The 27,581-nt window shown below is 40.7% G+C and overlaps 1 protein-coding gene across 2 annotated transcripts in view; it reads right to left on the bottom strand.

Moving 5' to 3' along the window:
• Positions 1-3,266: 3,266 nt before the first annotated feature.
• COL12A1 (collagen type XII alpha 1 chain) overlaps positions 3,267-27,581 on the bottom strand; it is a 123,470-nt gene continuing 99,155 nt past the window's right edge. Inside the window, exons 54-66 of one of the 2 annotated variants that reach the window (XM_075554887.1) lie at positions 24,331-24,417; positions 22,907-22,960; positions 21,727-21,822; positions 20,297-20,350; positions 19,882-19,935; positions 16,303-16,356; positions 15,095-15,166; positions 11,395-11,430; positions 11,224-11,290; positions 9,620-9,808; positions 8,607-8,675; positions 6,814-6,984; positions 3,267-4,283 (exon numbers count right to left, since the gene is read on the bottom strand). In XM_075554887.1, coding sequence (XP_075411002.1) covers positions 4,108-4,283; positions 6,814-6,984; positions 8,607-8,675; positions 9,620-9,808; positions 11,224-11,290; positions 11,395-11,430; positions 15,095-15,166; positions 16,303-16,356; positions 19,882-19,935; positions 20,297-20,350; positions 21,727-21,822; positions 22,907-22,960; positions 24,331-24,417 — 1,179 coding nt within the window. In that variant the 3' untranslated portion in view covers positions 3,267-4,107. Of the gene's footprint in view, positions 4,284-4,788; positions 5,470-6,813; positions 6,985-8,606; positions 8,676-9,619; positions 9,809-11,223; positions 11,291-11,394; positions 11,431-15,094; positions 15,167-16,302; positions 16,357-19,881; positions 19,936-20,296; positions 20,351-21,726; positions 21,823-22,906; positions 22,961-24,330; positions 24,418-27,581 lie in introns of those variants that run through there. The other variant, XM_075554886.1, reaches the window with a different exon arrangement.

Here is a 27,581-nt window from a genome sequence, read left to right as displayed (position 1 = left end):
TCTTGAAAATGATGATGGCAACAAATGTACAAATGTGCTTGACACAATGGATGGAGGGATGGATTTGATAAGAGCTGTACGCTCTTTTATAAATCATTAATAAAATGATGTATTAAAGAAAATTCTCATCATAGTTCTTGCTACCTTCATACAATAAATAGGTGCATTGTGGTGATTGGGGAAAAATTCTTGGTACAAAAATTCTTGGCATTTTCCTCCCCAGTGCATTTATCAATTTTCTTAAAACAGCTTCATCATAAACTCCTGTGACTTGTCAAGAAAATCAAGATTTTTATCCCAAATAAGAGTCACCATGCCCTGAGCTGACCTTGAGTTTAACTGGCCCAGCAGATCTCTTTGGAAAGCACTTTTTGATTGGGCCTGCTATTAACACAACCTAATGTTCTTTGGTTCAGTTGTGAGGATTTTTGTATTCTGTGTTGAGGTGCAATCTATCTTGAAAATCGCCGTCTTTGACTGTCACCAGCAAGTGCTTCCCGTTCTCTTCACTAATACAAATGTATTGCTGAAAGAACTATCTGCTGGTGAAGAGATGTGCTTCAATACAGTTTGCTTAAAATACATGTGTGTGTGCGTGAAACGGAACCCTCATAAATATTTAGGAACAGTTATCTTATTTGAACAAAAATTTAAAAGGTTTTGAGCAACTGCACAGACAGCATAACTTCATTGCTGGAAAAACAAACAAAACTTAAGAAAATATTTATGCAAACCCTGTTCAACTTATTAAATGGAAAATCACATTGTACAAAAATATTCTATAAAAACTACTTCAAAATGAGACTACAGGTCAAAAGTATTTTGAAATGTGGAAACCTTTAATATTGTGCAGGGATCCCTGGTAGGGTAGTGGGTCACATGTGGGGCTGCCAGCCAAAAGAAGAGCAGTTCAAAACCACCAATGGCTCCCTGGCCGAAAGATGAAGCTTTCTACTCCTATAGGAGTTACGGATTTTGGAACCCCGCAAGAGCAGGTCTATTTGGCCCTACAGTCATTCTGAGTCAAAACTGACTCAATAGCAGTGAGCATGAATCATTACTACTGTACACCTTGTTAGATGCGGCAACCTCTTCTCATTGCTACCAAGCTTCAAATACAAATGATATTTTATGAATATTTTCTGATGCTTCCAAGATTAAAGATCAAGGAAAAATGTTTTCCTCCAAAGACAACAGCTATACGTTCAATTGTCTGGGACTTTACCATGATTTATGACACCCAGGAAAGGTGTGCATCGGGGTGTATCCTTTCACCATTTTTATTCACTTTGTATACTGAGCAGATAATCTGCAAAACTAGACAAAATAAAAATGCACACAGCTTAGAGGTGGAGAGTGACCCGACCTTGCTTGCTGAAAGCGAAGAGAACAGGAAACATTTGCTGGTGAAGGTCAGAGATTGCCGCTTTCAAGATAGATTGCACCTCGACACAGAATAGCAAACCCCTCACAACTGAACCAAAGAACAACATCCTGATAAACAAAGAAACTGTTGATATTGGAAAGGATTTCCTTTTGGATCGACAATCAACAACAGTGGACACAGCTGTCAAGAAATCAAAGGACATCTTTTATTGGGAAAATCTGCACACGAACCATTCAAATCATTAAAAAGCAAAGATGCCAGTTTGAAGACAAAACTGCAGCTGACCCAAGCTCTCCCATTTTCAATAGCCTCGTATGCATGTGGAAGCTGAATAAGGAATAAGGAAAACAGAAGAAGAATTCATGCATCTGAATTGTGGTGTTGGCAACCAATAATGATACACCATGAAGTGGTCAGAGAGTGAACACATTGATCTTGGAAGAAGTACAGCAGGAATCGTCTTTGAAGCAAGACAGCAAAGGCGTTGCCTCATTTGTTTTAGACACAGTCTCAGGAGACACCAGCCCTTGGAGGCTACCGTGCTTTGGGGGGTGAGGGGGGGGGGAGAGAGAGAGAAACCCACAGGACAGATGGGCAGAGTCGCCGCAACCGCGCTCTCAAACATAACAAGATGTGTGAGGACGGTGTGGAGTTGGGCAGTGTGTTGTTCTGTTGTACGCAGTGCTGCTATTAGAACAGACTGGACAGCACCTCACACAAACACAAACATCAAACCCAGCCTCTTCTTCCCATCGTTAATGCACATTCAATCAGAGATTATAGAAAAAATTTTAATATCGGATTCAGCAAACAGCTAAGAGGGAATAGATGAAAATTAAAAAGACATATCTCAGCTAGTTATTTAAATCCTCTCGGTAGAATTGCCTTGGCCCCTATCCCTTCTTCCTAACACATACTGGAGTCTTCAACAGCAAAACCAAGCCAACATCTAGCCCGGGAGAGGTGGTAGAATTCCAAATGCGTATGGGCCAGTGGCAGGGGAAACCGAAATCCTCTGTCTTCTCATTGGGCTTCTTCATCAAGTGGCACCAAGGAACCCAGATGAAACAGAAATGCAGTGAAAGCTCGTAGTCGGAGAAAGCACGTCGGTGATGAAACTAGGCTTAGAGCAGCGAGCCCCTCAGTCTTAGGCTGATCTGACACCAATGAGCTAAGTCTGTTCCTCATGTGAAAAACCAGAAAGTCATATCGAGGCAAGCTGAGCAGTCTAAGTTTTCAAAGTATACTCTGTGGGAGTGAATGTTGAATGCTATGAGTTTAGCAATGTGCTTGAAGCCCCAAAATTTATGCATTCATCATCTTGGTCTCCAAGAAACAGTAACCACAAACATTTTGCTCTGGGGGGAAAAAAAACAAAAAACCTTTCTGTCACTATTCCCCTCTCTTTAGTTGATGTCATTTTATTGTTGCACCAACATAAACAAGTATACTGTTGCTTAAGGAGGAAGATGGCACCAAATGTAAAATTTTGCTGAAAGAATTTCCCTTTTTATAATTAAATGTGTATAAAGTATGGTATAGAAAAGTGAGCAGATGCATAAGAAATCCTGGGGGGTGTTCGAGATGATTTGGTTGTTTGGGGTCTCCTAGGTTACCCAAGTTATTTTCCATCAACCCCACACATCCTTTACATTCCTAATAAAGCCTTTGGACCCTGTGGTACTTTTTCAGGCTCTCACCATTCTCTTCCTATGACTTCACCATATCATTAAAAATCTAAAGTTATTTAGCATAATTTAATCGTATTAGCAGGATTTTGTAACCGTATCCAAGGATGTGAACTTGTTTGTTGTAACAACCACCAGCATGGTCCAAAAGGCTCGCCAAAGAGGGAGGGGGAAAAAAAACACATCGCATGTCAAATTTTCAGTAGTTTTATTGAAAAATGCCTCTTTTGTTTCAGAAATAAATAATATAAGGCAGTGAAATTCACAATCTGCAGTTAAAATATAAAAGCAGCAATTCTATGTTCATAGTCTTGCAAACATTTTCCAACTGCTTTTGATAACTAAGAAACATTATGTTCTGGGAGGGGGAAAAAGTTCATTCTAAATATACAACACAAACATGCAATTCCATCTCTGCAGAATTTTCTGCAGCTTGGCATAAATGTGAATGTGTCTAAAACAAGGAGGTTTAAGGCAATATGAAACTGTATCCAGTTGATACAATATCTCAGCTACATGGCTTAAAGTTTGTGGTTCTTGAAGGGATTCTGTGCCCTCCTGGCTAACACAAGATAGAACAGGGCGATAACAGATGCATAAGAGTTCAATGGCCCCTCCCTTTTGGACTAGGGAAGCGAACAACTTGACTCACTGAATTTGCAAATACCAATTGGAAACGATAAACTGCCCTCTTGAAAGAACAGCAGCCCTGGGGTCCAGGACTTGTTGCTGAACCTAAGCGGTTCACTGAGGCCGCCTGCGGTGCTAAGGCAAGGCACCGGGCATGCGCTCTCCTGGCAGCTTCTGTGAACAAAGCATCCTGCAAGCATGGCAAAGGTAAAGGCAAAAGATGTCTGCAGCTGCGTGCTGCAAGCTAGACTTCTGCAGAAACACGGTTCTCTGCAGTCAAAAAGTGGACTCTTGGATGAAGCCACGCCGGAAGAAACACCGCAGAAAAGACGGGACCGCCGCTCTCTCGGATCTGTGAATGAGAATCCCACCCCTCCCCCAGCCTCGCAGGCGCGGCCAGGTTCACTGCCCCCGGCCGCCAGGCTGGGCGCGGCGCCAGCGCGCGTGGGGAGGGCGCTCCTCGGCCGGCTCGTCGGCGCCGTAGTCCTCGTACTCCGCCGCCGTCCGCTCGGGCTCCACGGGCACCACGAAGGGCTCGCGCTCAGGCAGGTAGGCCCCGCCCTCGGGTACGTAGGGCTCTGTCCGATTCAACATTACAGTTATGGCATGGCTTGGAAGACACACACACAGCAAAAACCAAACCATCAGCCGAGGGGGTGGCCACTCCTACTATAAATAGGTCAGTTACAATGTCCCGATTACTTCCATTTGCAGAGAGCATTTGGGGATGATCAAATAATGGCATTCCTTTAGAACCCTTCAAAGATCCAGCAGTTAATAAAATCATTGCACAAATGCCTGGGAAGGGTCAGTATGAGACTGGCTGGGCCAAAGAACTGTAAACGCAGGACTAGGTGGGATTTTTGCAAATCCCATGTCACTGTTCATGACTTCAGACTCCTCAATTCAAAGAACAATTTGGAAAGATGAGGAGATGAGGGGGAATTTTATTAGCTCCCAGAAATTGAACATTGGAGGTGACAAGCATTCATGAAGATACAGTACAGGATTTTCTGTGGCTGCCCCTTACACAGACTGAATTACAGCTGGCGCGTGAGGGACGTCAGTGACTACAGCAAAACCGGAATTTTTGTTTGTTTAATTTTTTTAAAAAGTGATTATAAGACTTGAGCTTAAAAATTGTCATTACAAAACCCAAACAAAAGTACAGGTACAAAAATAATTATTATATGACACACGCCCTGAATCAGACACATTGCTAACAAGCAAGAGATGAGGAGATTTCATTCGGTGTTATTCCGGCCTAGAGCAAGCAGCAGGCTTGGATGCAGAAGCTTATGGTAGGGTTGTTAAGTGATTTTAGTGGACAGGGTCACATATAAATCACGTACAAGCCGCAAATTAGTTTATTATTTACAAAAGACGTTTCTCGTGAGCCAGGTTAATTGATCTTCTCAAAATGGCATGGTGGCCACTGGTTAGTAGTTTTATTATGTGCCTCTTTCACAACTGAGGCGCGTCAAGACTGTGTTGAACTTTTCATTTTTAAATATCGTCTCCTACATGATTACTGAAATGCATCAGGCTGAGAAACTGACATCACTGCTTTGACCTCATTCAAGTTAGTACAGAGTCCCCACCCTCCTTTATGATGCCAACCCGGTTCATTAACCATATCTGTGGTGAGATTTCCATACAGACTCATTTCCTAATAAGCACGTGCGCAAACATCTCAGAAACAGGATTTTCATGTATTCAAACTGTAAGCAGCACTGGCGACTTAGAAAATTTGTTAGCCGGAACCTGAAACAGGTCAAAGATGATAGTTTAAAAGTTGAATTACTATGCAAAAAATATATATATGTATACACATCCATCTATGTATGTAATGGTTAAAGTATATTTATATATCCATATATTTCTAGTTATTCATGTAGAGAGAATTAAGTGGAAATTTGGAGAATAATTTGTATGAGAATTCAGACACTTTAACCCAATATTACTTTTGGTCATACAGGCAGACTCCAGATTATGAACAGGCTCCATTCCTACATATATATTTTAGTTAAGTTTGTATATGTAAGTCAGAACAGTACATTGTGGTTCATATTTAATGGCAGTACAGCCAAATATAGAGTGTACCTTTATATGCATTAAAGAACCAACGCTTTGGTTTACATTAAAAACATCTTTAACATAAAAATGCAGTAATGATAATAATGTTTGACACATGTTGCAAAGTAGCACCGTTAGTTATTGAGAATCATTGCATGTACCTCAAATTTTTAATATTAAAGCCTGTAGAGGGTTGATTCACAACTGAACCAGATGTTCATAACCTGAGGATTGCCATTATAAATATGGATACAAATATATAGATATATAGATAATTAGATATTCAACTACTCATGCACTATCCGCTAGTAGCAAACCATATCAAACAGCAGTATCATTTTTTAAACTTGCAAGATGCTTCAAGGTGCACTAGTGCGAAGGTCACAATGGACTGTACCATGACTTTATTCTTTCCGGAGAGGCTGTCCCCCTGCCCCGTGTCGCACAAAGTCAGGCAAAAGAACTTCGTGTCCTCTACAGTTGTCAAGTGCTAGAAATTGACTAGCATTTACCCATCCTTTAAAATCAAAATGTTAAGTCCCAGAATGTTTTATCAGGACTTCAATGGGCAATGTGAGACAGTGGATTCAGTTCTATCTACTCCCTTTTATAAAATAGTTCATTTATAAATAAAATTTCTTTTGGGGGGAGAGGCATTCCACAATTGTTTTCAACAAATCCCTGTTCCTATTCTTCAGCTTAGAGGGGGAAAAATATATTGAATGTATTCATACAAAATTATGAATTGGTAGTCTTTTTGTACTCTCAAGAGCAAAAAAGAAGTGGTTTGCTAAATTTGGGACTATAGGAAGGAAGATAAAATAGTCATATAAACCCTAATCATGAAATAATGTTGTATAGTTTGTAAAACAAAAAACAACACCACTATTACATAATGAGAACACACAACCGAAGGAGTTGGTATCTGCAGTAAATCCTTAAATTAAACCTCACTCAATCCTAGGGAACTTCATTTCCATAAAGGTACTTCAATTCAGGTGAACTTGTGTTTCTACAATGGCAAAAACATACCTGGATAGCCTTGTCCATTGTAGGGGATGCTGGCACACTGAGACGAATCACAGTAGCCAGGAGGACCTGGCGGGCCCCGGATACCTAAGTTTCCAGGACGCCCAGGGGGGCCAGGTGGACCTCTTGAACCTGTGGACCCTGGTGGACCTGTTCTGGATTCTCCTTGTGGACCTAGTGTGGTGGGATGAAAAAAAATGCATTTCCCTTCTTATTAAATACATCTCCTGGGGCAGCAACAATATTTTAACTGGCACCTCCACTGCCTTAAGACTTGACTATTGATGGTTAGAAAATATTTATATAAGCAACCACCGTTATGAACCAAAAGCGTGTTGCCTTCTCCCAGTGACTTATCTAGGGCTAATTCCAGAAAATCAATTATTCTAATGAATTTATTCAAAGAAAACTGACTCAACCAAACAAAAGATATTAACGAAATGCCCAATTTACTGCTAATCTTAAGGAAATGCAAGTACCTCAAGGACATAGCTATATTATACATCCATACCAGACTGCAAGGGATACACAGGAGTGCCTATTTCACACCTCGAAACTATGTGGAGCAGTGTTATTTCTGGACCAAGTGAACTATGACAAACCTAAATGTGAAGACTTAACCACTGGAGCTGAACTTGGTTGCAAGTACCCTGTAGACCTTATAATAGAAAAAAACATTATCTTCAATCTCATCAACAAAACACAGGAAACAACTGGACAGGTAGTCTTCTTGCCAAAGCATCAGTGTCATTCAACAGAATTGTGAGCTGTGTCAGATCTTTCACCAAGAAAACATGTTCTCAGTGCAATGGCTCTGTATTGAAGAATACTCCACTCGCTGCCATTGAGTCCATTCCAACTCACAGTGAACCTACAGGGCTGGTTCGAACTGCCGCTGTGGGTTGAGGAGACTAACTGTTTATGAGAGTAGGAAGCCTCATCTTTAGGAGACAGGCTATATACAAATCCTTAGAGCTCAAGGGAAAGTAAATGTCTAGAAAAGAATAATGGAATATATGTACAAATATGTCATATACAATTGATGTACGGTTTGTAACAAAAGTTGTAAGAGCCCCCAATAAAATGATTTAAAAAAAAAACAAGGCTTCATATGCCCACTGGTAGAACTTATCAAAACTACCAGACAGGGCCATTGACATAATGTGTGACTAAGCAAACTTGTTTACCTCAATGTATAAAAACCCTACCGGTGACAGACACCAAGAGGACACCACGCCACTCTGAGCTCTCCATTGGTAAGGTAAGCCACCTTTGATGTATTGCCTGATGTGTGACAACATGTTAAGTTGGGATATATACTGACTATAAAATGTGCTATCACTTTGATGAATAAATGTGTGAATTCAGCATCAAAAGCAAAAAAAAAAAAGAATGCGAGGCCAAACAATATAAAAAGGACGTACTGAAATAGCAAATAGGAACCAACTGTCGGCATCATTAAAACTCATACACCCATCATCTGAAAGTTATAGTCAGTGCCTTATAGAATATGTTCAGACATTTTGTAAACAAAGAGAACACCAACAAGATGCTATGTAAATTGAACTTGCTGTATGCAATGGAGGCACAAATGTTCAAATCTAAGAGCAAAAGGTGTTCATTCTCTTAGAGACCATGTGCTCGCTCAGAATTTATATTCTCTCCTGATTTCATTTCACACCCAGGACAGGACACGGTTTCACTCTGTTACGCATAGGGACGTTACAAGTCAAAACCAGCTTGACAGCACCAGACAACAACAACAACATCCTTATCTGATGAACTGCCAAACCTACCTGGAGGCCCAGGTGACCCTCGAGGTCCTGGAGACCCAATACCTCTCTCTCCTTTTTCTCCCGGCAAACCTAAGGAAGGGCAGAAGAACATAAGAGAAAAACTTCTCTGGAAGTACATAGTTTGTATCTCAACTGATAATACTTAAGTCAAATAACTCGTTTCCCTAGTGAAGAAACTAATTTTTCACAGAAGTTCCGTCTCAAAGCCAAATTCTTTCTAGACATTTGTGTGTAATTCCAGATTCATAGCCAAGAAGCAAATATTGGCCGCAAGTCAGGGAAAAAATTGAAGGAAACCAACATATCTAATATATTTTTAAATAGTAATTAAGAACAGAAATCTTGAATAAGCACTTCCAACTCACTGAAAAACCTCTTACAAGGAGATTATCTTAAGTAACTCTAGTATAGTACCCAACCCACCAGAATAATACAGAAATAGATCAGGTTATTTTCTAGAATGTCAACTACCATGTTGACAAAAGTGGTACCCAGATGCCAAAACATCTCAAATAAGATAATCCTTTATTTGTTTAAATTATTTCCTTCAATTACACTCATCTATCTTGCAATTAAAATCAAACGAACATAGACAAACAATGTCAGGCACTGAATAAAGGAATATATATATATATATATATATATATATATATATATATATATATATATATATATATCCCTAAGATTACATGGCTGCTTAAGTATATTCAGTTACTTTCTTGCCACAGTCAGAACAATTGCGTTTGCAATGTCTGCTTTTGTTTGCCAAGCTAGCGTTTCCTATTAACAAAAGCATCAGGAAACAGCCCTCTCTACTGAGATCCCCGAGAAAGGCGTTCCGTCTTCTTGGGTTCAGCCCTCTATGGTTTGCAGGGTACCTGAAGCCTGAAGGCAGAGACGTTCACTCAGAGACAAGACTAGTGAAAGCCATTTGCCAGGTTCAGTCTTTCCAACCAGCGCCCACACTTGCACATGGCTACCTTTGTGTCTATGCAACAGAAAGAAACACCCACCTCTTTCACCAGGAGGCCCCTGCATCCCTGGTGAGCCAGGGAAGCCTGGCTGCCCACCAGGTCCTGGTTCTCCTCTGGCTCCTGCATTGCCAGGGGGCCCTGGGGGGCCCGGGGGACCTGGCTGGTTTCGATTGGAGTGGTAATCATTTGGAATCTGATTCAGTATCTGATTGAATCTGTTCATCTGACCTACAAATAGAAATACAGTTATTTAGTAAGAAACTCAGAAATGGAGGCGTAGGAGGGTAAAACTATTTTCTCTTAGTGCTTTTTTAAAACAAAATCATTTCCTCTTAGTACTTTAAGAGAACCTTCTCCCTCCAGCAAATATTCTAGTTAGAATCCTCAAACTAAAAATAAGCATTGTATCTCTCAAAATGACCCCAATAAACAACTGTTTCCATAAATGGTAACCAGTAAGCTGCTAGCATGACTGTGAACACAAAAGAGTTGTAGAAGTTTAACACATCACTGATATAAAGCCTAAGGTACTCTGGTGGTATAGTGGGCTACAATCTGAGCTGTTGCCCACAAGGTTAGCAGTTCAAACCCACCAGCTGCTCCCTGGGAGAAAGATGAGGCTGTCTACTTGTGTAAGAGTAACATCTCAGAAAGCCCTAGAGGGTTGCTATGAATCAGAATCAACTCGATGGCAGTGAGTGAGGTAAAAAGTCTGGAGGATGACATCACACAAAAGAAAATCATTTTTAAATTCTGTAATTACACCATTTTTGTGTACACCTAAGACATGGATAATCGAGTATTAGTGTAAATTGGAAATGCAAAAATGTACCATTAAATTGGCACATTTTAAAATGCAGATTACTGGGCCTTAGTTCCAAGGACAGTGATTCACTGGGGTTTGGGGAATGTCCAAGGAAGCTTCATCTTTAGGAAGCACCATATAGATGATTCTAATGAGGCACCCCACAAGACTACAGAGTGGGGGATACTGAGTAAGCCGCAAGAAGGAAGGAGCCCCGGTCTTAAGGCCCACGCTCTCCGTAAGTGTTGAACTTCATTGTTTAATCGGCCTCAAGGAGTAGAAAGAAAACAAATCCCAACTCAAACCAGTTGCCATGAAGTTGACTCGGAGCCATGAGGACCCCGTGTGTGCAGAGAGAGCTGTGCTCCACGGGCTTCTCAGAAACAGTCTGCTGACCCTCCGTGCCAAGGAGAGGGGGCGTGTAAGAGGGAGACGAGGAAACGTCCATACAAAATGCATCTTCTATCATCAAATCCACTTTTGCTGAGTCTCCTTCCCTTTAAGATCATAGAATAACTTAAAGAGCAAAGTTCAAAGGATACAATTTCCTAGCCCCTCCAGATAGACTCATGTGCGGCTCTTTAAAAACTCTTATGTGGAAACTGAAAAGTCCTATAAGACATGGTCTTGTACCAGACCGAATCTAAAGATGATAGAGCTCAGTGGCTACTGTTAAAATATCCTTAGCTTTATCTATTCAGTTATAAGATGGGAATGTACGAAAATAAATATTTATCAAAAGTTAAATAGATGCATTTATCTTAGACGTTTGATGTGCAAAGCTGTGCATTTTCCTGCATGTTAGAAATCTGTACATTAAAAAAAAAGCGATGTTTACCACTTATCAGCTGTTCACAGACTTGTCTCGCAACCGCTCGCATCATGTTCTGGGAAGCTATGTCTCCCTTGTTGAGTAAATCAATGAGAGTCGTTAGTATGTGGTTTTTATGATTTCAGATTTCAGTGCTTAAAACAAAATAAATGCAAGGCAATTTTAATACATACATACCCTATCACCTTTCTCTCCTTTCAATCCAGATGGCCCCTGAAATACAGGAATTTCACACATTAGGTATTGCTGACATATAGGGCGTAAAACAATGCATGAATGGAGATGACCGTGAAGGAGAACAAAGCCTGCATTTCAATGAATTAGCAAATATAACACATCGCATTTATATCCACGTTATTCACATTTTGCTCATCTGTAAAAAGGAGTCTACTCAACCTCTGTGTGTGTATGTCTCTCTTTGCTTCTGTGTCTGTATGTTGCTTTCTGCAACTCTCTGCTTATCTGCATACATCTGCATCTCTCATCTATTGATCTTCACACATCCTCCAAAAGAACACCGAGGTGTGGATTTTACGGTCATACACAGAGCATGTACCATGTGTACTTTCTACGATGCCATTCACAATATAATCTTGGCACTGGAATATAAGGATTGCCCCGTACCATTACACACTTCCCTTGTGGCTGGTTAGATCTGCTGACTATTAAGAATGTAAAGCGTTCTTGAAGGTAACCTTAGTTCGTTAACCTTGCTTCAAATCAGACCGTCTCTCCATGGAGAATGCTTAGCCCAGTCCCAGCCTTCTAGCTGGACTAACCCAGTCATTTCTTAACCGTTCCTCGGACTTCCAGTCCTATTCTTCTGTGGTTTACTCTCCACACCAGCGGGGTAAACTGTAAGCGAAACTAGACGATGTCACTCAATTGCTTACAAATCTTGAATTCCACTCACAATTAGAATAAAACGCTTTTTTGTTGTTTTATAATGGACTAGGTGGTCCTAATAAGCAGCTCTGCATACCAATCTGATCTCCTCATCCTCTCCTCTCCCTCGACATCAAACGCAGGGCCTCTTCGCTGTCCGTTTACAAGCCAAACTCATTCCCCACCCAAGCTTCAGCTCTTGCTGCTCCCTTGCCTGCAAACCTCTAGTCCTGGACCTTTGAATACCTTACTCCCTCACTCCATTCCCACACCATCTCCTCCGAGAGGTCTCCAGCCTTCTAGTTCTAGACTAGCCACCGATGCACTACCAAAGTCGCCTTTCATTATCCTTCATATCTCTACCATCACCAGAATACATATGATCAGTTTACTTGCCCTTTGTCTGTGTCCTCTGCTATAACCTCTAGATTCTAGAGTCTAGAACAATGACTTTGTCATTTTTTTCCCGTTGAAGCCTCAAACCCTAAACATGACTGGCCCATTACAGGTACTGAATAAATATGTTTTCAACAGATAAATAGGATTTTTCATAAACACTGCCTGAAAACATACACTCTATAACATAGGGTTATCATTCAGAAAGACAACATAACCAGATCACCACAGCAATGGCATAAAATTGCTCATCTTTACTGGGTCCTGCTAAAACTCACCTGCCATTTTTGGTTTTAGATAATAAAATTAGGTAAGACTCAGAATGGTCAAATATAATAGGGGAGTTGTCGTGTGGTGCAAACAATGGATGTGCATGGCTGGTCACTAAAATTTGGAAATTTAAGTCTCTCCACAGGCTCGCGGGAAAGAAGGTGAGGTGTGGAGATCTACTTCTGAAATGTGAGCAATGAAAACCCAATGGAGGACTATTCTACTCTGACACATTGGATCAGAATTGACTCAAAGGCAAGTGGTTAGGATAAGTCAGAGAAGAAACCAAAAGCGCACTGCTATTGAATCTGCTTTGACTCATTGCCACCCTCTAGAGCAGAGCAGATCTGCCTCCCGTGGTTCCCAGGCCGTAATTCTCTGTGGGAACAGAATGCCTCATCGTTGGCCTGCAGAGCTGCCGGTGTGATCTGCTGGTTAGCAGCCCCACTCCGAACCCAGTGTACTACCAGGGGACACTGTCCCCCTTAGAAAGACAAAGAAGAGGAAAGGTGAAGCCCCACTCCAGGGAAACAAACAACAGAATTGCAGGGGAACAGATACTGTGTATGTGTAAGATATGGCAAAAAATTATAATAATTAATATTATTATTTATAATATAAGGCTCAGGGTTCCTGGGTGATAGGTTGGGGGAGGGAAGGGATAAAGGGAAGCTGATATCAAAGTTCAAGAAGAAAGAAAATGGTTTGAAAATGATGATGGCAGTAATTATACAATTATGCTTGATCGAATTGAATTATGGATTGTCATAATATCTGTAAGAGCTCCCAATAAAATGATTTTTTTAAAGATGAAAAATAGAAAGACAACGAAGAACTTAAAACGATGAAGAAAATGGAGAAAATAAATGTATCTCAAACGATAATCACATTTGAAAAACACAAAATCTAGAGTTTGGGTACTTGACATTTGTGGGAAACATTCATATGTCTGAGTTGAGAGCTTTCTGCAGATTGCCAGGTTGTTTTTTTTTTGTTTTTTTTTTAATGTTCACTGCTACTCTGGTGTTCTGTACTGTGTGGTTTTTTTTAAAAAATTTATTAGCACTAAGAAATTGTTCCAATATGTATGAATTGTTATAATTATCTTTGTTACAAGTATTTAGAGATCAAATTTCAAGTTGAGGAAAGAAGTTTCTTTCAAGGTTCTAGCTTCAGCCATCAATTATGTCAGTAATTGTCTTGTGACAGATTCTATTGGAGCCATATTAAAATTGAAAGACTGTTCTGAGTAGAAAAGTTCTATGTACGTTTACACATGCTAGTGATATTTCTGCCAAGCATGCCATTAAGAAAGGAGAACAAAGACCTGTGCTAGTGCACACACAGATTACATCAAAATCCTCCTATCTTGATGGCCCGGCTAGAAACAGAAAAGATGATGTCACATAAGGATCCTACCCTTCTGTCTCCAGGCAATACAATTTTGATTTCAATTTGGGCCTAAGTAACATTGCTGTAAATTAAAAGAGAGAATGTCTGTCCAGATAAATTTATATTGTTGGTTATTATATGATAACTGGAGATAATTATCTTATAGGTACATTTTAAAACTCAGACAGCTACCCAGACCCAAAACAAAAATGCTTAAAAATAAGTCCACACACGTGTTCAAATAAGAACATACTTGTAGTGAATAATAAGAGGACCCAATGTTGCTTTTGGACACTTTGGCAGACTTGATTTTGGAAAAATTAATTTGAGATTTAATAGCTGAAAATATGAGATTTGCATAATATTATTTCAGCTATTGCTTTAACTGAAACATAAGGTAAACTGGCTATAAACTAGGTCACAGCAGTATATAAAAGTAAAATAACTAATTAAACCAGATAAATTCTTTTAATTCAGAGACTAATGTCCTAGCATCCTCAGAGACAGAGAAAAGCACATTGGTAGGGACCGGATGATGCCCGGGGTTACCATTTGCAAAGGAAGAGTAGGGACACTGGGCCCCATCACCGTGTAGTTTTCTGACTTGGGCAGCATACCCTTTGAAATAAAAAGAGCCATTCCGCTGGCCCAGCTGTGAGTGTTGAGACAGCACAGAAATATGTGTCTTGGCGCAGGATCCCATTCTCCTTTTAAAGATACCCAGTGGCCACAGTTTTCATCCCAGAACATTAAGCAATCCAGAGTGAAAAACCTTAGAGCTGGAAGCACATTAAATCCATGCAGTTTTAGCATCGTGTCAACAAATGCTCTGCACGTGCAATATTAGAGATAACACAAATATGCCAGTGCCTTGCAGCTCTCATTGCTTATATCCACAGTAAAACAACTGGAGACAAGCAAGCTGTCCTCTTACGGGTCTGCCGTGGTCTCCAGGTTTGCCTGGCTTCCCACTTGGTCCTGTGACTCCTGGAGAGCCTGGGGTTCCCTGCAAAACACGGGCCAAGAAAGGAAGCGTTATGACAAAGGAGAAGCCCATCGAAAGGAGACGAGTGTAGTATGGTCCACATTTTAAAGCTGCTCAAAGAAACAGCACAGGATTGCAAATTAGAGAAGAGTTAAACTACATTTAAAAAGACAAGAAAATTCTACATGTACTACAAAATTGCAAGATATTATTCTGAGCCAACTGGTATTATGTGTATGTGCGTGTGTATGATCAGTTTCACGATGTATAGACTATGATTTCAGTAAGTTGATGATAACATGAGTTAGCAAAAATGCATTTCTACTGTTCAGATAATTTCAGTTCCAAATTTAGGAAATCCATCAAGAGAATTTGTTAAAGAAATTAAGACGGTAGCTGGTTTTCTGTAGGATGAACACCATGTTGGTGGCGTCTTCTCTTGTCTTCTAGAAATCACATTCTCAGGCGAGTGCCTCTTTGGGCAGATGCTGTACATTTCCAGCTTTCTCTACCATATCAACACTCCTCACTTCATGAAGGCTACAAAGGACTTCTCGTTACATTTAGCACTGACCCAAGAACATTTTAGCCACGTTTACAGAAGACCATTTATGACATTTCCTACACATCACATTCTAGACCAGCTGTCACCTCTAACAGTTTGTCATCTCACCTGGATGCGGGTGTCCATATGCAGGTTTCCTAACCATTGGCATCAGTATCTTTTTCTAAAGGTTCTCACTCAAAAACTTTGACTATTTGTGGATGAATTTATTTCATCACAACAACTGACAGTTGCTCAGTAACAAATGTCCTTAAAAATCCTCAGATACAGATTCTTACATTTTTAAGGCAGGACAAAATCATAGCGTTCACAAAACTCAACCCATCATTGTGGTTAAGAAACTGAAGGCTAACCAGATAGTGGTCAAATTAGTTAGAGATATATTTCTATTTTCAAATACACTTTGGTTAAAGAGTAAGACTCCATATCTTGATATATATGTATTTTTAGAACTTATTTGATTTAAGAAAAGCAAAGGAAATTCCCTTGGTTGGCATGTCCAGAGTATGGTTGGAATGAGCCTCAAAGTTACCTGTTTTTCAGCAAAATTGGGGGATGGGAAGGGCAATAAGGTAATCTATTCATTTCTTACCGGTGGCCCAGGTGGGCCTCTGGGTCCCATTGCACCATCTTTTCCAGTGAAGCCCTATAGGAAAAATAGAATTAATTAGAGGTTAGTGAAATAATGAGCAAGTAAAAAGATGCTAATCAGGCTGCTACAGGTGCAGTGAAGGATTTAGCCCAGTTTGTTGTTCAGCGGGTCACCTTTGCAATACGAAGTCACATATACAAAAACATGTTCTCCAATTTAGCATGCTCTCACTGGATAACTCATTTCTATACTCAATCATTTATATAGCTAAAAATAAAGACAGCCTAACAGTTCGAACTAATCCACTCCTTTAACGATGACAGATTCACGTGGCTTTCCCTTGGTAAGAATGTAAAGAAGTCAAAGGGAAGTTTGGCTCTTTCTCCTGAAAAGTCGGTGGTCACCAAGCTCACCTAAGAAAGGTGGGATAAAAATAGGGTCAAAGTAATGTGGCTAAAAAAACACAGAGCATCATTAAAGATGGAGAGGCTGTTCACCAAATTGGCAAACTTCCTTTCCCAGACTCGAAGCAACTGGTTGCTAGCACAGGGCTATTTGTGTCTCTACAAACCAAACCCAGTTGCAGGCCAGTCAATTCTGGCCACGGCGACCCCAGGTGACAGAGTAAATCTGAGTTCCACGTGGTTTTCCAGCTGAAACCTGTACAGAAGCAGAGCCCCAGAGCTTTCTCCCTGAGTGCCTCTGGGTGGGTGCCAACCATCAGCCTTTCAGTTAGTAGTCAAATGCTTAACAATGTGCTTCACCCAAAACCAAAAACAACAAACTCAATGCCAGTGAGTCAATTCTGACTCATAGTTACATTGCAGGTCAGGCTAAGTAGGACTGTCCCTGTGGGTTTATGAGACTGTTACTCTTTACAAGCGTTGAAAGCCTCGTCTTTCTCCCAAGGAAATCCTGTTGGTTTTGAACCGATGATCTTGAAGTCTGCAGCCCCACATGTAACCACTACACGACCAGGGCTCCTATACTGTCACCCCCATCGGGTCAATGTCGTTTCTCATAGTGACCCTAAAGGACAGGGAAGAACTGCCCCTGAGAGTTTCCAAGACTGCGACTTAGCTGCGCAAGCAGGAAGCCCAGAGGAGCAGCTGGTGGTTTCTGATCTTTGAACCTAATGCATAGCCACCAGGGCTCCCCTGGGGCGCCTACTCTAAGGACTTCGTTTATGTTTCTACTACTGCCTAATTTTTTCCAAAGTGAAAAAAAAAAAACAAACAAAGTAGCAACTCTGTCTTGACTACCTTCTACTAAAAACTGAGGCCATTTCCTATCCTCTTACTAAATAGTTAAGTGTGCTTTTTGTTGTGTTGTTTTTTATCTTGGGTTCACTTGGAAGGAGAGGTCAGCCCCAGCAGAGCACAACTCCTCTTTGGCTCACGCACCTCAGTTGTTTTTCCTTTCCATATTGTGCCAAATGACCTCCGTCTGGGATGAGTCATCTTGCTCTCAAGAGCAGATCCCTGAAATCCAGCCTAGGATTTCTGACTCAGGTCATTTTTTTTATGGTTGTTGCATTCCTTGATAAAAGGAGATGTTTGTCTCATTTTTTGTAGAAAATAATGTGATAATTTAATCCAATTTGTGAATTTTAGCAAGAATTGGGGTCACGTAGGTCACTGCCTTAATAAGGCACTCAGGTTCTTCATTATCATATGGATTTTACAATGGAAGAAATTTCTTTTAAATTGTCTTGGAAAACACTTCAGATATTTTTTCCCCAGAAACTTGTAAGGATCAAGATTTCTAACTGTTTTCTTAAATATCTAGGTCTGCTAAACAAACAAAAAATACAGACTCAAGGGCATCTGTTGTTAAAATCAACATTGCTTTTGCAAGCCACTTAAGAACCAAAATATTCTGGTAGCATCGCTTACACAGTCTGGATGGCATTTCTTCCACCTAAGTGTCTTCCACCATGATATACAATATTCTTTAAAGCAGTTACAATAAGGGTCCTCTTTTTAAGCAATTGTCATGCAGATGTCTTTAAAAATCCCTAATAAAACAAGACCAACTTGTCACCCTTGCAATATCACTGACCTTATTCTGTGAAATACGAGTTCAAAGAACGAAAGTTCTCTGAGTTCTAGGCTCAGAGAACCAGACAAATACCTCTTTTTGTGCTACTTATGTAATCAAATATATCTAATCGCAGTCTATTGCCATAAATATGTCAGGCTCCTCACGGGCACCCTGTCGGACACAGTAGAACTACCCATAGGGGTTCTAGGGCTGCAATCTTTGTAGACGCCAACTGCCTCATCTTTCCCCGCTGAGTGTTTACTGCTTCCCACAGGCAGCCTCCTCTGTTAGCAGCTGTGACACACGGGTCACCATGAACTGGAATCAACTCGATGGCAGCAAACAACATAAATGTGTGTGTGTGTCTACATACATGAATACACACATAAGGGGCCCAAACAGTTTTATAGAAAAATAGAATGATAAGATTTCCTATGAAATTTTGAAGCACATTTGTGTGTATGTGTGTCTGTGCGTGTGCGTGCGTGTGCGTGCGTGTGTGTGTGTTCCACCTCCAGGTTTCAGACTCCCAGAGAATATGGAGAGAATATGGTTTTCTCTTTGATCTCTCTCTCTCTCTCTCTCTCTCTCTCTCTCTCTCTCTCTCTCTCTCTCTCTCTCTCTCACACACACACACACACACACACACACACACTCAAAAGTAGGCATGAACACAAAACTTACTGGCAACCATGCAGTAAACATGCAGTTTTAAATTATCTGGGGAAATCTTTCACTGGCTTGCCTCTTCTGCACAATGGCAACTGAGGCTAATAGATCAGTGGGTGCGGTGGTCAGTGTTACATCCCTGTCCCTGTAGGATACTGCTGTTGATCCTAGGTTTTATCTTGGTTGTCAGGATGCAACTACCCGCAGACAATTGTCCAAACTAGAAGATGCTGACAAGTCATCAGCGTCTTCATTTTGTGTAACTCTAAAACCTCTGGATTCTTCACACTAAAGCCTCCATGTCGCCTGTGGAAGCAACTGTCTCCATAACACTGGGGAACATGGCGCAGAGACTGAATTCACTGACCCTTTCCTCTCCTTGTCCCAGGAAATACTGGGGTTCTGGGACTGCTTTCATCCTAAGTCGAGAGCAGATGTGAAATCTCCCGTACGTGATCAAAGGCTAGAAGCGGTACCTGTGTTCTGAAAGTGTGGGGAGGGTGTCCTACTTTCAAGACAAAACCACTGATGGCAGGCACTGTCAGTTAGATAAAAGCTGTCGCTAACACAGATTTATACTTGGGGACCAAAAACAGTTTGCTAGGATATTTGAATCTCTTTCTCAGCTAGATTTCTTTTCTCTCTTTCTTTTCTAATTTTTTTTAGTCACCAAAATTAAAAATGAGAACTCCTACATTTCCCCATCATTGGTTGGTCTGATGTTGGGTAATTCACTGAAATTAGCTTTTCAGTCTTCTGTAAGACATGCAAACCCTGAACACCAACCAAATTGGACTGTGGTGGATTCTTAATCAGTACACAACATGCTATTCCCAATGTAATTATAGCCTGCCCCCCAAAACTCACTCTTTCTCCAGGAGGTCCCATTGGTCCTGGTGGGCCAGGCAAGCCTGGGGTTCCCTATACAAAAGCAAAATGACAAGTAAAACACTGAGAGTTCTCCCAAAGGGAATATCACTTGATATACTTCTGTGAAAGAGATACTTTTTATTCCCCAAAATGTTTTATTAGAGTAGAGGAGGGATGGGGAGCAGAAGCAAGCACCATTCCTGGCACACAGTCAAGAGGAGACACCTGAATTGAGCGGCACAAGATGGAAGACTAAAACTAGAGTATTAACAGGAAATAACATGGAACACATTCTCAAACTTCTGTTTTGCTGATTGACTTTGATGTGCCTTTGGAGGAAATGCTTCAGATGGACTTGACACTGGGGGTGGGGGGTGGGGGAGGGGAGACGCAACTTTGAAGAACAACTCACTGTTCGGCCTGGAAGTCCTGGCTCACCAGCATCACCTTTCATCCCTTGGCGACCCTAGAACAGGCAATAGAGAGATTGTGCCCAGGCATTTTAGAGAAAGCAAACGAAAAGGGAAGGCATGAGTCATTTATGACATCTCCACCACTTCATAAATCCATGGCAAGCACATATTTTTTATGGATGATCACTTTTTAAACTACAAATGCTATATTGCAGCTTTGACTTAATTTTGTGGGAGGATTTTTTTATTCTGACTCATAGCAACTCTATAGGACAGAGAAGAACTGTGAGTTTCCCCAGCTGTACATCTTAGAAAGAAGAAAGCCTCATCTTTTTCCCCCAGAGCAGCTGGAGTTTCAAACTGCTGGCCAGGTAGTTAGCCACCCGACTGGTCAGCCGCTGTGCACCATGTCTCCTTATGCTATTCAAAAGAGCCTATTTTAATCATAGGAATTTTCATGGAAATCAAAAACATTAAAAACTGCTCTTTTTTCTTTATAGCATGAATTCAGTATTGATTAGCAACAGAAAAGTGTTTAGTAAAATCAAACAATGAAATAATACAATTTTGGTTTTATAACTACATCTCTGAAGAAACTAGTACAAAAGCAAAGTGAAAGATAAAACTGATCAGCTCAATTTAATAGCTATTGTAGTTAAACGTCCTAACAGCCACCTTTTGGAGAGAACTTGAAGGCAGACGCATTCAAATCAGCCTCAGGGAAGTTCTGTCACTTCACATGCCTCATTTTGACCTAAATTTGATATTCTCTTCATTTCTTCTAACTCCCCAAACAATGTACCTGTTCTCTACTGTGTCACCTTTCTCAAAATGGAATTTAGACTGAAATTAAAGGACTGTGCATTTATTGTATAGAGAATTCATTTACTGAAATCCACATTCTCAACATCTTCCCATTAAGTGACAGAAAAAAAATGTTAGTAGTTAAATAAAATATAAATCTTAAAATAGAAAGTACTTTTTGTAACTTCGGATTAGAATTTAGAACAAGATCAAAACATTTCCTGAAAATGTCTTTTAAAGAGAAGTAAGGTCCCAGGTACACTAATGTAAGCTTGCCTGCAAGTCATAAATATTACACAAGGTTTCCAATGCTACAAATTAAAGCAATTTCAAGATATCAGGATGTTAAAGGAGTATTGTATTACTTTTTAAAAAGTCAAGTAAGTGAAAAAGTGGCAGTAATTTTTCTACACGGTGCTTCTCAGAGTTATGTATTCTCACATAGGCTATTTACATATATGAAGTTACTATAATAGGAAGACTTCTCAATGACTTCCTATTTATTTTTTTTTTTGAGTTATCTGAGGAAAAAAATTGAGTTTGGCAAAGGGTAGCAGAAAATATTCCGGTTAGACTCCTTGCTAATCCACCATCCTCATTTAATACAGAAAACCTTTATACTTACTTGCTCGCCAGGAATAGACAGCCCATTGGGTCCTTGGGGACCTGGTGGCCCTTGGGGGCCTGGAGGACCTGTATCTCCACGAGCACCAGGGGGGCCCTAAAAGTGCACAAGGAAGAAATGACCACACAAAAAATGCAATGTTTCACAGTGCTGAAGCCTACACAGAAGCTTAGCGCCATTAACTACAGGACACCAATTATATCATCGTTGAAAACGTTTTCTGGCCATCTCTGAAAGTGTAGATGAGTGCACCTCCCTCCTTCCCTTTAATACTCGTTGAAGAACCTTTGGAAAGGGGTCGCAAATTGCCCTAGAGAGCTCACATGTCCACGAAAGTTCTATGAGAAGCAATTGTTTTAAGAGACAAATATGTTGACAATAGACCAAATCTTGACTAGTTTTGAGTTTTTCGTTGGATTTTAGTTATTTTAAACTAGTCTCAATCTCCTAAAATCAGGATTATTTCTGTGAGTGGAGTTTATATAAATCAAGCAAACAAACAACTGACGCCCCGCCCCCCGCCCCCCTCCCCCCTCCCCCCCCCCCCCCCCGCCCCACGCGAGGGCTCTGTGTTGGAGCTTCTTGGCACCATGTTTTGGCGGAAAGGTCCCAGACTTAGTCAGACAGACCTGGGTAGCATGCCAGGCTCACACCTTATTAATTGGGTTCGCTTGTCGTTCATGATCTTATGACAAAAACTATGTCTTATAAAATATTTCTCCAAGAAGCTTGAGTTGTTTTATGGAAGTCCAGTGTGGGGACTGGTGAGGCTCTGAAGGAACATATGAGTGGACTGCTCAGGTCTTTCTCTAAGTCAGGTGAGTTCAAGGGCCAAAGAGTGGCTCCCAACCAACAACCAGCAGCTCTCTACCAGGGTCTGCTGATGGATGGCCAGCTCACTGTCTCCACTTTCCCATATTCTTACTGAACTCACACGATTTTTTGCAAGTGTCCCCTGAGTAATTCCTACAGCAATAAGAGGATGCATGTGTATGTCTTTCTCAGATTAGTCTAATCCACCATTTCATGTTCAAAGACAAGACCATTACAATTATTTTACCTAAGGATCACTAAACTTGAACTAACTTGCTCAGGGGCCACATGCTCCCTTCGTGGAAATTTGAACAACCAGACTTCAACCCAGAGATGAAAATGCAAATGCACTTGGAGGTATACTTACAATTGCTCCACTGATGCCTCGTTCACCTCTGGGCCCCTTGGCACCTGGACCTCCCTGAAGGACATGGGAAGAGGACATTATAGTGTGAGCGCAGGGAAAGAAGGAAAACGTTGACTTACAAAACTTGCCTCAAGAGCAATGCATTTTCCATACAATCAGGATTTCTATAGCTGCATGAAAAATATTCAAGTAAACATCTCATGTTAGGTAAATATGTAGGAAAAGAAACTCCACTCTCAAGATGTGGTGCTTTCTGAATGTCTGATTTTTACATTGGGAACTTTACTCATGGTTAGCAATTTTCAAATCGCAGTTGTGGCTTATTGGAAAACACAAACACTGCATGAGTGCAATCAAGAGATCATCCTTTAGAATTAAGTGCATTCATCACTCAAGAAAAATAATATTGAAAAACCTGAGCATCTTAACCTCTCAGAACATGGATTTAAATAATGAGAAATCAGACCCATGATCAAAGAAAAACTTGAAATGACAGTGATACCTCACAACAAGGGAGGGGGACCTTACTTTTCAAAATCCTCCAAATGACAGCTGTGGTACAAATGTATGATTACAAGTTTAAGTTAATTAAGTCTCTGTCATTAAAAATAAATGGTCACACTTTCAGTGTGATTTTGATTCTGTTGTAGGAGGTAGCAGCTTGTAGTTCACTGAAGATCAATTTGCATGATTTGTTATGACTTAAGAATAGTCAATCGTGGCGCTCTGAGAACCCTCTGTCAGTGGTCTACTACCTTAAAAGAAAAACCCAGGGGCGCTTAATGTTGCCACTGCCATTCAGCAAGACTGACCCAGGTCAGATGTTGGACTGACCGATCAAGAGGTCCACGTTGATCAATGATGGCTGCCCCTACAAGAGTTAATCTTTTGCCTTGCATTTTCGTGTCCCCCATCACTCCATGCATACACTAGTTTTATAGTCAAGTTATTACTACAGTCAACATTTTACTCCGGTCTCATGACTCATCACATACATAAAATCCCCATTTTTATAAGGGGCACATATCCTATGTTCTAAATTAGTATTCATGGGTCAGTATATCAAATGTGGCTTCACAATATACAGAGCATTAATGTTTAGGCAATGTAAGGAATTTTCAAAATCATGGAAGTGCAAATATAAATCCATGGTAATATCTTTATGAGAAACTCTCTTAAATACTAGTTGATAATATCATCCATTCATAACTAGAGATATGTGTTCAAGCACCAGAATAAATTTTTCTTCTTATTTACTCCATTTCAAATCTCTAAACATACTACAAATACGGGTATCAAATTAGCTTGTTGTGCCCTAGAAGACGCAGCTAGCTAAGAGCATATTATGGACTCCACACTGGCAAACGGATGGTAACCCCAAAGAGTTCAAAGGGAAACTAGGGGGGCTATGTCCGTTTCCTTACGGCAGGGCCTGGCGGTCCCGGGGGTCCGACGCTGTCCTGTGTACATGTGCAAGCATTTGGAAGAGCGGGACATTTTGCTTCATCTCTCTGAAATTTGAAAAAGAATATTTACATTTGAATTAGAGAGTAAATTACTTCCCATCCCCACCCTTCACTTATCCTACACACACATACACACACACACACATTAAAAATCTATTTCCTAACTTAAAGAGATCATTTTTAATTGTCTTATGCTCAAACATGCTTCATTCCTTTAAACTTCTATTGTATGTTCCACACTAGGATGTCTCGCGTGACAATGGAAGGCTTACCAAATCACTAGGACCACTGGGAAGTTCCAATTTTCTCTAATCCAGGGGTTAAGAAAACCTTTGTATCTCAGATTGGCTTGCCACTTTACTCAGAAGAAAATCTAAGCTTCTTTCTAGGTCTACAAAGCCCAACATCCTCTGCAAACCACTCTCCAGCCTCCTTCCTCATCGCATGCCCTCCCACAAACACCCCTTTTGTTGAGCTCTGCTCCAGCCCCCCTGCCCTCCTTCCCATTTCCACTCATGCCGTAGGGCTTTGCATTTACAGTGCCCCGGGGCATTTACTAGAAGGCAGTGAGGGGGGGTTTCTGAGTGGCATTTACAGTGCTTGACTGCCTCACTCTATTCAAACCCTACTTATCGTATCTCTTAGGGCTGAGGCACCCACCATCCCTCTCTGTCTCCTCACCCGGATTCCTTTTTTTCTACTCTGGCATTGCATTTCATCACATGTCAGGTGCCAGCAAGTCAGTGCCAGCTCATAGCTCCCCTACGAACAACAGAGTGAGCCACTGCTCGGGCCTTCACCACCCTCGCAATTGTTGTCACTCCATCTTGCAAAGGGTCTTCTTCTTGTTCAATGTCCACGCTACCTTACCAAGCATGATGTGCTAATCGAGGACTGGTCTCCTTGACAACTTGTCCCAAGTATGTAAGACTAAGTGGCATTATCCCTTCCTCTAAGGAGCATTCTGGCTGTCCTTTGTCCTAGGCAGATATCCTTGGAGGGTTTTGGTTTTTTTTGTAATCCACTGGACTTGAAAGATTCTTCATCACCATCGAAATTCAAATGTATGGATCTTCTTTTGGCCTTCCTTACTCAATATCTAACCTTCACATGCATATGAGGCAAATGAAAGTACCATGGTTTGGGTCAAGAGCACCTTCGTCCTCAAAGTAGCACCCTTCTTTTGAACACTTCTAAGAGGCCTTTTGTAGATTTATGCACATCAATACTTCATTTGATCTCTTGACTCTGCTTCCATCAGCATTGATTGTGGATGCAAGAAAGGGAAACCCTTGGCAACTTTCATCTTTTCTCCATTTATCATGATGTTACTTATTGGTCCAGTTGTGAGGGTTAGGGTCTTCTTTATAGTGAGCTGTAATTCATACTGAAAGTTTCAACCCTTGATCTTCATCAGCAAGTGCTTCAAGTCTTCCTCACTTTTAGCAATAAATATTGTGTCATCTGCATATGAAGGTTGTTAATAAGCTGGGCAATGCATGATAGCAATTTGTAACATCAATGACTACTTCAGTGCAAAGACACAACAGAGAAGCTTAAACCAGGGCCCGGGTTGACTGAAATGAATGATAAATTGCTTGTATATAAGGGCAGATAAAGATGAAGAACATTAAGACAAATCCATGGGAGACAAACCATGACCTTGAGTCTATCCCACGCATATCTGAAGAACAGACTCGACACATTACACACTAATGACAGAAGACCTGAAGCTCTCAGCACACAGAGTGAGCATGGTGAAAACATATACCCTGATGCACATACTGGATACTCTCGACTATAAGCCAACCTGAATATCAGCCGCGGCACCTAAAATTTTACCACAAAAACTGCCTTAAAAATGTGCTGAAAAAACTCAGCTTATACACAAATACAGACGGTATTTCCTGACTTTAAACCATGCCGTATTATTCTCTTGTTCTGTTCATAACTGTCTCTTTATCTTTCTACAAGTTCTTCATGAGCACAATGAAGTGTTCTTGAATTCCCATTCTTCTCAAAATCATCGGTAGTTTGTTATGATCTACCCAATCGAATGCCTTGTCATAGACAATGAAACACAAGTAACTTTTTCTGATAGTCTCTGCTTTCAACCAGATCCATCTGGCATCAGTAATGACATCCACATGTCATGTCCTCTTCGCAAAGGGGCTTGAATCTCTGAAAGTTCCCCATCAATGTGCTGCTGCAACCATTGTTGGATGACCTTCAGCAAAATTTTACTTGCGTGTGATATCAAAGATATTGCTCTATAATTTGCACACTGTGTTGAGTGACCTTTCTTTGGTATGGACACAAATATGAATCTCTTCCAGTCAGTTGACCAACTAACTGTCTTCCAGATTTCCTGGCCTAGATGAGTGAGTGCTTCCTGTGCTTCATCAGCTTGTTGAAACATTTCAATTGGTATTCCATCAATTCCTGGACCCTTGTTTCTGGTTAATGCTTTCAGTGAAACTTGAACTTCTTCCTTCAGCACCATTAGTTCTTGATCGTATGCTGCCTCTTGAAATGGAATGTTGACTGGTTTGGCAGTGGGTTGTGTTTTTGGGGGGGGGGGGCGTTGGTACAGTGACTCTATGTGTTCTTTCCATCTTGTCTAGATGCTTCCTTAATCATTCAATATTTTGTCCATAGGATTTTAAAATATGCTGAGCATGTTCATTCTGTTTGGCTTTCTAACTTATAAGTCTTTGCACATTTCATTACAATGTTTGACTGTCTTCTTAAGCTGCCCTTTGATGTCATCAGTTTTCTTATTTACTTTAGCTACTCTATGAGTAAGAGCAAGTTTCAGGGGCTCTTCTAACATCAATTTTGGTCTTTACTTTCCTGCATCTTAAATGACTTTTTGCTTTCTTCTTGAATGATGTTCTTGATGTCTTCCCATGGTTTATCACATCTTCTTGTCATTAGTGTTCAGTGCAGCAAATTGGTTCCTGAGATAACCTTGACATTTAGTGCTACAGGTATATTTTGGCTTTTGTGGACTTTAACATTTTTCTTCAGCTTCACTTGAGTTTACATATATGCAATTGGTGGTCTATTCCACAGCCAACCCCTGGCCTGGCCTCTGCTGCTGGTATTGAGTTTCTCCTCTGTCTCTTCCCACAGATGTAGTCAATTTTGTTTCTGTGTATTCCATCTGGAGAATTATATGTGTATAGTTGCCATTATGTAGTTGGAAA

Source organism: Tenrec ecaudatus, chromosome 7 (assembly GCF_050624435.1).
Source record: "Tenrec ecaudatus isolate mTenEca1 chromosome 7, mTenEca1.hap1, whole genome shotgun sequence".
NCBI classification, from domain to species: domain Eukaryota; kingdom Metazoa; phylum Chordata; class Mammalia; order Afrosoricida; family Tenrecidae; genus Tenrec; species Tenrec ecaudatus.
This window is presented reverse-complemented; position numbering and strand designations above follow the sequence as displayed.